The following is a 10038-nucleotide window of genomic DNA, read 5'->3' as shown; positions in this document are numbered from 1 at the left end:
GGTGTCATTGGATCAGAAGGGTCATATTTTGCAGAGGTTACAGAGGTGAAGGTGGTATGATTTGGACAGTGATTTAATATGGGGCTAAAATAAGAGGTACGGGGTTACACCTAGCACTCTGACTTTGGGTGGAGGGAAGGATAGTTGTGTAAAAAGTAAGGAGAGAGCACAGGGGGAGGGTGGAGGACATATCGGATCAGTTTTGGAAGATTGAGTTTCCGAAAGTGGTGTCACCTCCATACTGATATGTCAGTAAATTACTGAAATGCAAGGATTCTGAGGAGGTGAGCTGAGGAGCAAGGGTAAGCTTGGGTTGTCATTGGCCAAATATGGCCATGTGGCCATATTAGGCCAATGATGTCATCCCTGCCCAACTGTTACGTGCAGCTGCGAGGTGGGAAATGTCATGTCCACAGATGATTGGGACAGAGGCCTGCTATTATGTGACAGTCTCCTGTGAGTTTGAGCCAATCTGAGTTTAGCCTGAACCTTGGTCCACCCTTACCAAGGAGTAGAGAGATAGACTTTGGTGTCATCAGCATAAAGATAGTATTTATGGGGCAGCACGGTGGCTAAAGGGTTAGCATTTCCACCTGGCAGTACTGGGGCCGTTGGTTCAAATCCCAGCCACGGCACCACCTGCCTGGAGCTTGCATATTTTTCCTGTGCCTGCGTGGGTTTCCTCCCACGCTCCAAAGACTTCCTGGAAGGTTAATTGTCCCTAGTATGTGTATGTATGAATGTGAGTTGGGGACCTTAGATTGTACGCCCCTTGAGGGTTAGGGACCTTAGATTGTATGCAGCCTAACAGGGACCTTAGATTGTACGCCCCTTGAGGGTTAGAGACCTTAGACTGCACGTCCCTTGAGGGTTAGGGACCTTAGATTGTATGCCCCTCGAGGGTTAGGGACCTTAGATTGTACGCCCCTTGAGGGTTAGGGACCTTAGATTGTACGCCCCTTGAGGGTTAGGGACCTTAGATTGTATGCCCCTCGAGAGTTAGGGACATTAGATTGTACACCCCTTGAGGGTTAGGGACCTTAGATTGTACGCCCCTTGAGGGTTAGGGCCCTTAGATTGTACGCTCCTTGACGGTTAGGGACCTTAGATTGTATGGCCCTTGAGGGTCAGGGACCTTAGATTGTACGCCCCTTGAGGGTTAGGGACCTTAGATTGTACGGCCCTTTAGGGTCTGGAACCTTAGATTGTACGCCCCTTGAGGGTCAAGGACCTTAGATTGTACGCCCCTTGAGGGTCAGGGACCTTAGATTGTACGCTCCTCGAGGGTCAGGGACCTTAGATTGTGCGCCCCTCGAGGGTCAGGGACCTTAGATTGTACGCCCCTCGAGGGTCAGGGACCTTAGATTGTACGCCCCTCGAGTGTCAGGGACCTTAGATTGTACGCCCCTTGAGGGTTAGGGACCTTAGATTGTACGCCCCTTGAGGGTTAGGGACAGATGTGAATGTACAATATATATGTAAAGCGCTCCATAAATTGACGGCGCTATATAAGTACCTGAAATAAATATTGGAGGCCCTAGGAGATTATCAACCAACCAAGGAAGTGTAGATGGAGAAGAGAAGTGGTCCTAGGACAGAGCCTTAGGGGAATCCTACAAAAAGAGTAAAGATAGAGTTGTAGGTGACACTGGAAACATGCTTAGATAGGTAGGAGAACAAAAAAAGAGCCGTCTTGGAAGGGAAGTTGATGGTCAACTATATCAAGGCAGCAATGTGATCCATTAGTATGAGTATGGAGTGGCAGCCATCGGTGTTAGTAGTTAGTAATTCGTGTTTACACTAACAGACGGTTCTCGGGGCTGCAGTTCCTCTGAGCTCCACAAGGGGTGATCTCACTTCTACCCAGACAGGAAGTCTCTATGGAAGACAGGAAGTGATGTCAGATACAGACAGGAAGTGATGTCCAGTATAGGAAGGAAGTTCTGGGTGAGAGGTGAGCCGGGAGGAAGTAGAGAGGAGACATTGGTGGAAGTGGCAGCAGAGGAGGTAATAAGATCTGATTTTCTATCTACACCCAGTAACCCCCCCATCACGTCCGTCCTCTTCCTCCACCGTCGCGTCCGTCCTCTTCCTCCACGGCCCCATCCATCCTCTTCCTCCACCGTCGCGTCAGTCCTCTCCCTCCATCGTCGCGTCCGTCCTCTCCCTCCATCGTCGCGTCCGTCCTCTCCCTCCATCGTCGCGTCCGTCCTCTCCCTCCATCGTCGCGTCCGTCCTCTCCCTCCATCGTCGCGTCCGTCCTCTCCCTCCATCGTCGCGTCCGTCCTCTCCCTCCATCGTCGCGTCCGTCCTCTCCCTCCATTGTCGCGTCCGTCCTCTCCCTCCACCGTCGTGTCCGTCTTCTCCCTCCACGGTCACGTCCGTCCTCTTCCTTCATGGTCACGTCCGTCCTCTTTCTCCACCGTCGCGTCCGTCTTCTTCCTCCACCGTCGCGTCCGTCTTCTTCCTCCACCGTCGCGTCCGTCCTCTCCCTCCACCGTCGCGTCCGTCTTCTCCCTCCACGGTCACGTCCGTCCTCTCCCTCCACCGTCGTGTCCGTCTTCTCCCTCCACGGTCACGTCCGTCCTCTTCCTTCATGGTCACGTCCGTCCTCTTTCTCCACCGTCGCGTCCGTCTTCTTCCTCCACCGTCGCGTCCGTCCTCTCCCTCCACCGTCGCGTCCGTCTTCTCCCTCCACGGTCACGTCCGTCCTCTCCCTCCACCGTCGCGTCCGTCCTCTCCCTCCACCGTCGCGTCCGTCCTCTCCCTCCACCGTCGCCTCCGTCTTCTCCCTCCACCGTCGCCTCCGTCTTCTTCCTCCACCGTCGCTTCCGTCTTCTTCCTCCACCGTCGCCTCCGTCTTCTTCCTCCACCGTCGCCTCCGTCTTCTTCCTCCACCGTCGCCTCCGTCTTCTTCCTCCACTGTCGCGTCCGTCTTCTTCCTCCACCGTCGCGTCCGTCTTCTTCCTCCACCGTCGCGTCCGTCTTCTTCCTCCACCGTCGCGTCCGTCCTCTCCCTCCACAGTCATGTCCGTCCTCTTCCTCCATAGTCACTGTGATGTCTTTTATCTCCGGTATTCTTGAAAGTGTCGGACTAATAGCACAGCCGACACAATGAAGAGACGGTAATGTATACACTTATCATTGAGGAACAATCACTGATAGTTATATTTTATACCCAAGATTGTATGTTACAATATCTTTTTATATTTTTAGAGTGGAAACTTTGGGGATCGTAATATTGCTAAAGAAGAATATAAGGAGAATGATGAGGAGTATGGTGTGATGAAAGAGCTTTCTGAAGGACTCCAGGATCGCTATGAGGGCATCATGATGGAACCACCTAGTAATGGGAACCCACCAGAGAGATGTTCCCGTCCTCTGTATTCCCGGGATTCCACACAGGAAGGTCACACCATCCCTCACCATCATCAGGTAGATGGATCCAGTCACGGGAACCCACCAGAGAGATGTCCCCGTCCTCTGTATTCCTGGGATTCCACACAGGAAGGTCACACCACCCCTCACCTTCATCAGGTAGGTGAGGAACAATCACTGATAGTTGTGATTTATACACAAGCTTGTTTGTTACAATGAATGTATTATTAAACAGAGTGAAAACCTCGGAGAATATAATATTGTTGTTAAAGAAGAGTATAAAGAGGAGGATGAGGAGTATGGAGTGATAAAGAAGCTTACAGAAGGACACAAGGATATGATGGAGCCACCTAATACCAGGAACCCACCAGAGAGATGTCCCCATCCTCTGTATTCCCGGGATTCCACACAGGAAGGTCACACCATCCCTCACCATCATCAGGTAGGTGGATCCAGTAATAGGAACCCACCAGAGAGATGTCCCCGTCCTCTGTATTCCCGGGATTCCACACAGGAAGGTCACACCATTCCTCACCATCATCAGGTAGGTGGATCCAGTCATGGGAACCCACCAGAGAGATGTCCCCGTCCTCTGTATTCCTGGGCTTCCACACAGGAAGGTCACACCATCCTTCACCATCATCAGGTAGATGAGGAACAATCACTGATAGTATCATTAGGATCTGTACATTATCTGCATTGTTACCATTGATGTCATTTTATTATATATTCAGAGTGGAAACCTGAGAGATTCTACAGTTGATGTTAAAGAAGAGATAAAAGAGGAGGAGGATGAGGATGGGGGGATGGAGGAGTCAGAGATTCCAGAAGGACACAAAGATCTGTACCAGAACACCATGGTGGAGTCATCCAGCTACAGGAACCCACCAGAGAGATGTCCCCGTCCTCTGTATTCCCGGGATTCCACACAGGTAGGTCACACCATCCCTCACCATCATCAGGTAGATGAGGAACAATCAGTGATAGTGCTATTTTATACACAAGCTTCTCTGATCGGGTTGGTGGGATTGAGGATCTAGAACATGAAAGTGACTTGTGGAGATGATTTGTGTACAAGATGATATTATGACCCTTCTCCTGGTTTAGGGTGAAGATCTGGTGGATATAAAAGTTGAGATTAAAGAAGAAGAATCGTATGTGGAGGATGATCAGCAGTCTATGGAGGAGGATGAAATAACGAGGGTAGTTATAGAGGAGGACACTCCTACAGAGATCAGCACAGGTGGGTCAAAATCGCCAAATACGTTCCTCCACTCATACCGCTCACCAATTGGTCCAGAGCAGGTCAGGGACCCCCAACTGCAGAAATGTTATCAAAGGCACAAGCAACACTTTGCTTCCTGGTGTCACCTACAGCAGATAAAGTATCCATTCTTCTCTCTAGAACACCTCTGCCAACATTCCCAACTGATATTGAAAGTAATCAACCCCAGCGCTGCCACATAGATTCACCAAGCTCCATAGCACTTGGACCATTATACCTCAGACCCCCAACTCATAGATTCTGCTTTCACCCACCTTGTCCCCCCGTCACAGCGCTTCTCTTCCCAATTTATTCATCCTTCAAGATCATAGCATCTCCCTCCCAATCACTTGGCCTTCAGGCATACTGTGATTAACATCCACCATTTCACAGTGCTTCCCACTGTCCTAAAACCTGGTCACAGCTACTCCCTCCAACCCACTTCAACCTTACTCACAATACATTCCTTCCAGCCGTTTCACCCATCTCCCACCCACCCATCTTTCCAATTGGTTGCAGCACCTTCCCACCTAGCCCCCAAGCTTACCTACATACCCTGGTCAAACCGTCTGCTTGCCAGCCACCTCATCCCAAAGCTCACAGAAAATGACGAGTGACAAGTCAATAGCCCAGTAATCGTTATCTTCAGTCCAGTCTTCATCTTGGTTGTCCTCCCCCCATCCTCACTCTCTGACCTCTGGTGAGGCTCAGCCCCGCTGTTCTTCATGACTAAATCATGGACTAAATCAGGAAGTGCAGTACTTATTGTGTTGGGAAGATGGCGATGAGTGATAGAGGGAGTGGGAACCCTCGTCCTATAATCCCCTCACTCTCTGACTAAGGTCCATGAATAAAGAAATGACCTGGTAGGAGATCAGAGGAGCCATTTCCTAGTTCCCTTGAGGGTGGAATTGTAAGCTCCTCAGAGACCAAGCTGCCTGATGTGGGCGGAGTCATGGTTTGGATGGTGGTCTTCAGGATGGGGGGGGGAGCCAATACCCCAATGATGGTGGTCTTCAGGATGGGGAAAGAGCCAATACCCCAATGATGGTGATCTTCAGGATGGGGGAGGAGCCAATATTCCAATGATGGTGTTCTTCAGGGTCAGGATGGAGAGGAGCCAATATCCCAATGATGGTGGTGTTCAGGATGGGGGGAGGATCCAATACCCCAATGATGGTGGTCTTCAGTATGGGGGAGGAGCCAATACGCCAATGATGGTCTTCAGGATGGGGAGGGGTCAACCCAATGATGGTGGTCTTCAGGGTCAGGATAGGGAGGAGCCAATACCCCAATGATGGTGGTCTTCAGGGTCAGGATGGGGAGGAGTCAATAACCCAATGATGGTGGTCTTCAGGGTCAGGATGGGGAGGAGCCAATACCCCAATGTTATTCAGGATGGGGGAGGAGACAATACCCCAATGATAGTGGTCTTCAGGATGGGGCAGGGGCCAATACCCCTACGATGGTGGTCTTCAGGATGGGGGAGGAGCCAATACCCCAATGATAGTGGTCTTCAGGATGAGTCCAGTCTTCCTCTTGGTTGTCCTTCCCCCATCCTTACTCTCTGATCTCTGGTGGGGCTCCTGTCTAGTATTCCTCTTTGTCTTTGTATTCTAGTCCATGGCCGGGAGATGAGGAAAACCTCAGAGGATTGTTTCACTTTGTCTCCAGACTGGAAAGTCGAAGATGAGGACATCACACAGTATAGTCCAGGAGAAAACCCAGCTCCCTCCAATGTCCATCCGGCACCACCCAGTGTAGATGGACCATCGGATTCCTCGTATCCTGAGGAACCTCAGACTGTGAGGGACACTGCCAACCTTCAGGCAGATAAGAGGTATTCCTGCCCTCAGTGCGGAAAATGTTTTCGTTATGAATCCCGCCTTCGTAAGCATCTAAGATGCCACTTGGGTGAGCGGCCCTTTACCTGTCCTGAATGTGGGAAACGTTTTAGTCTCAAGTCCGGTCTTGACGTCCATATGAGATCCCACACAGGTCAACTTCCATATTCCTGCACCGAGTGCGGACGGTGTTACCCTACAAAATCACAACTCGTCATCCATCAGAGATCTCACACCGGCGAGAGGCCATTTTCCTGCCCTCAGTGCGGGAAATGTTTTTCAGACAAGTCCTATCTCTCCAAACATCAGAGATTACACACAGGCGAGAGACCGTATGGGTGCCCCGAGTGCGGAAAATGCTTCCCGCGAAAGTCAGGGCTTGTCATGCACCTAAGATGTCACACCGGGGAGAAGCCGTACTCCTGTCCTCTGTGCGGGAAATGCTATTTTCGGAAATCGGAACTTGACAAGCATCAAAGAACGCACACTGGGGAGAAGCCGTTTAAGTGCTCAGAGTGTGGGAAATATTTTTCACAGAAGGGACATCTTACCAGGCACCAGAAATTGCACACGGGCGAGAAGCCGTATGTATGCTCGGAGTGCGGGAAATGTTGTTTGCTGGAATCAGAACTTATCATACATCAGAGGTCTCACACGGGGGAGAAGCCGTTTTCCTGTCCTGAGTGCGGGAAATGTTATACACAGAAGTCTTGTCTTAACAAACATCTGAGGACCCACACATCCCTCCAGGAGTATTAGTGTCCTGAGGGCAAGGACTATGTGGATCAGTGTGTGCCGAACACCAGAGCTACACAAAAGATTAAAGAAAGGTGCAAAGGCCTAGTGCATTGTGTTGTGTACACACCGGAACACCGGAAGGTCTTCAACACAATGAAATCCAATATCAGATGAACATCGTAGATTAGCTGACGTGTTTCGGGGGCTATATCCCCTTCTTCAGAGCAAAACTGCCAAAGAAACACCAGCTGACGTTTTTCGGGGGCTATACCCCCTTCTTCAGAGCAAAACTGCTAAAGAAACACCAGCTGACATGTTTTGGGGGCTATACCCCCTTCTTCAAAGCAAAACTGCAAAGAAACACCAGCTGACGTGTTTCGGAGGCTATACCCACCTTCTTCAGAGCAAAACTACTAAGGAAACACCAGCTGAAGTGTTTCAGGGACTATACTCCCTTCTTCAGAGCAAAACTGCCAAAGAAACACCTGCTGACATGTTGAGGGGACTATACACCCTTCTTCAGGGCAAAACTTCAAAAGAAAAACCAGCTGATGTGTTTCGAGGACTATACCCCCTTCTTCAGAGAAAAACTGCAAAGGAAACACCAGCTGATGTGTTTCGAGGACTATACCCCCTTCTTCAGAGAAAAGCTGCAAAAGAAACATCAGCTGACGTGTTTCGGGGACTATACCCTCCTTCTTCAGAGCAAAACTACTAAGGAAACACCAGCTGGCGTGTTTTGGGGACTATACTCTCTTCTTCAAGGCAAAACTGTCAAAGAAACACCAACTGACGTGTTTCGGAGGCTATACTCTCTTCTTCAGAACAAAACTGCCAAAGAAACACCAGCTGACGTGTTTCGGGGGCTATACCCCCTTCTTCAGGGCAAAATTGTCAAAGAAACATCAACTGATGTATTTCGGAGGCTATACACTCTTCTTCAGAACAAAACTACTAAGGAAACACCAGCTGACGTGTTTCGAGGACTATACTCCCTTCTTCAGAGCAAAACTGTAGCAGAAACACCAGCTGACGTATTTCAGGGGCTATACCCCCTTCTTCAGCGCAAAATTGCAAAAGAAACAGCTGGCATGTTTCGAGGACTATATTCCCTTCTTCAGAGTAAAACTGCAACAGAAACACCAGCTGCCGTGTTTCGGGGGCTATATCCCTTTCTTCAGAGCAAAACTGCCAAAGAAACACCAGTTGACGTGTTTTGGGGGCTATACCCTCCTTCTTCAGAGCAGAACTGCCAAAGAAACACCAGCTGACGTGTTTCGGGGACTATAAATCCCTCCTTCAGAGCAAAACTGCCAAAGAAACAGCTGACGTGCTTCAGTGGTTAAACCCCCTTCTTCAGGGCAAAACTGCCAAAGAAACACCAACTGCTGTGTTTCGGAGGCTATACCCCTTTCTTCAGAGCAAAACTGCAAAAGAAAAACCATCTGACGTTTCGGGGGCTATACCCCCTTCTTCAGAGCAAAACTGCAACATAAACACCAGCTGACGTGTTTCGGGGGCTATACCCTCCTTCTTCAGAGCAAAAGTACTAAGGAAACACCAGCTGACGTGTTTCGGGGGCTATACCCCTTCTTCTTCACAAATGATAATGCACTAGACTTTTGCACCCTTTTTTAAACCTTTTTGTGCCTTTGCAAGATTCCCCGATCTCAGGAGGGCAGCATTGGCTCTATGCACTGGTCCAGTCTGGGAATTGATGGTTCCCACCTGTGGTTAGCAGTCCATCTGGTCTCTATGGAACCCCTTGTGGTGTCAAGTCGTTATCTTGATGAGTGGATACACCAGAGTTCTTCTGAGGTTCAAATTCCAACCATTTGTTTGTTGACTATCGATTATTCCTTGGTGAAAGCTCAACATTGGAACCATGAAAACCCAAATTTCTTCTTTTTTGCCTCTAAATAAACTGACACAACAGTCATTTAGCTCCAGGAAGTCCCACGGTCTGTCCTGTTTCACAGACCTCGGGTTGTATTTTAGAAGATCCAACCATCCAATCATTTTGGGCCTTGGAAAGGTTACCACCACCGGACGAAGATCATAAAGCCGAAGTTTATTCTGCTCACATGCCTTCCCTATTTCCCCTGTCACCCCGAAATGATTTAATAAAACTTTTATGCTTTTATTACGACTTACGTCTGATCCAATGATGTTAGCGCTTGGTCTCTGTGCTTCTGTATGAAATAGTGGCAGATCACGGCTGGTGGGAGGGGGCTGTACGTAGCTTCCTGAAATCATCACAGCACCCTACCTCAGTCCCTTTCAAAAGCCCTCCGCACCGATGCGAGCAGGGGGCTGGCTTTTGGGAGGAGTTATGAGAATGTGAAAATGCCTTGATGGGTGGGTGTCAGTTTGGAGAAGTGGGTGTGCCTAGATGGGCATGTGGCTTGCAGGGGCATATTTACAACAAGGCATTTGCCTAGGGTGGTATTTTTCAAGGGGGGGCAGCACCGCCCCCCCCCCCCATCCCAGGAAGAAGGGACACTTGTGGCATGGGGACCAGGTGGGAGCTGAGAGAGGCTGCGGATGGTGTATGTAGAGCCCAACTCTTGTTCCCGGGGATGTCCGGATCTCCGAAGGTGGCTTTCTCTCGCCGGGGGGGCGGGAAATGCGTGTTAGTGGAAGGCTCTCTCGGAGGGGTGTTGTTGGTCACTGTCAGGCTTTCTACGTGACCTTCAAACTTTAGAGGGGCTGGACTGTGGCAAGTGGGAGTAGAAAATGTCCTGGTGTCAGTGGGAGTAAACCATTCAGTAGGCTTAGTGGTCAGTGAGAGTGAAAAAATTACATCATTGGTGT

General features: G+C 49.9%; 1 protein-coding gene across 1 annotated transcript; it reads left to right on the top strand.

Annotated features, from left to right (window-relative positions):
* The first annotated feature begins 1855 nt into the window (after positions 1 to 1855).
* LOC149465087 (uncharacterized) lies at positions 1856 to 9373 on the top strand. The gene is made up of 6 exons (XM_089673679.1): positions 1856 to 2007; positions 3217 to 3537; positions 3614 to 3820; positions 4113 to 4310; positions 4486 to 4621; positions 6263 to 9373. The coding sequence occupies exons 1-6, from the start codon at positions 1921 to 1923 to the stop codon at positions 7243 to 7245; spliced, it is 1932 nt and encodes a 643-aa protein (XP_089529805.1). The 5' UTR covers positions 1856 to 1920; the 3' UTR covers positions 7246 to 9373.
* The last annotated feature ends 665 nt before the right edge of the window (positions 9374 to 10038 follow it).

Source organism: Staurois parvus, unplaced genomic scaffold (genome assembly GCF_062004578.1).
Source record: "Staurois parvus isolate SC_StPar_1 unplaced genomic scaffold, SC_StPar_1.0 ptg000144l, whole genome shotgun sequence".
NCBI classification, from domain to species: domain Eukaryota; kingdom Metazoa; phylum Chordata; class Amphibia; order Anura; family Ranidae; genus Staurois; species Staurois parvus.
The sequence above is the reverse complement of the archived record's forward strand: the minus strand, read 5'-3'. Positions and strand labels throughout refer to the sequence as shown.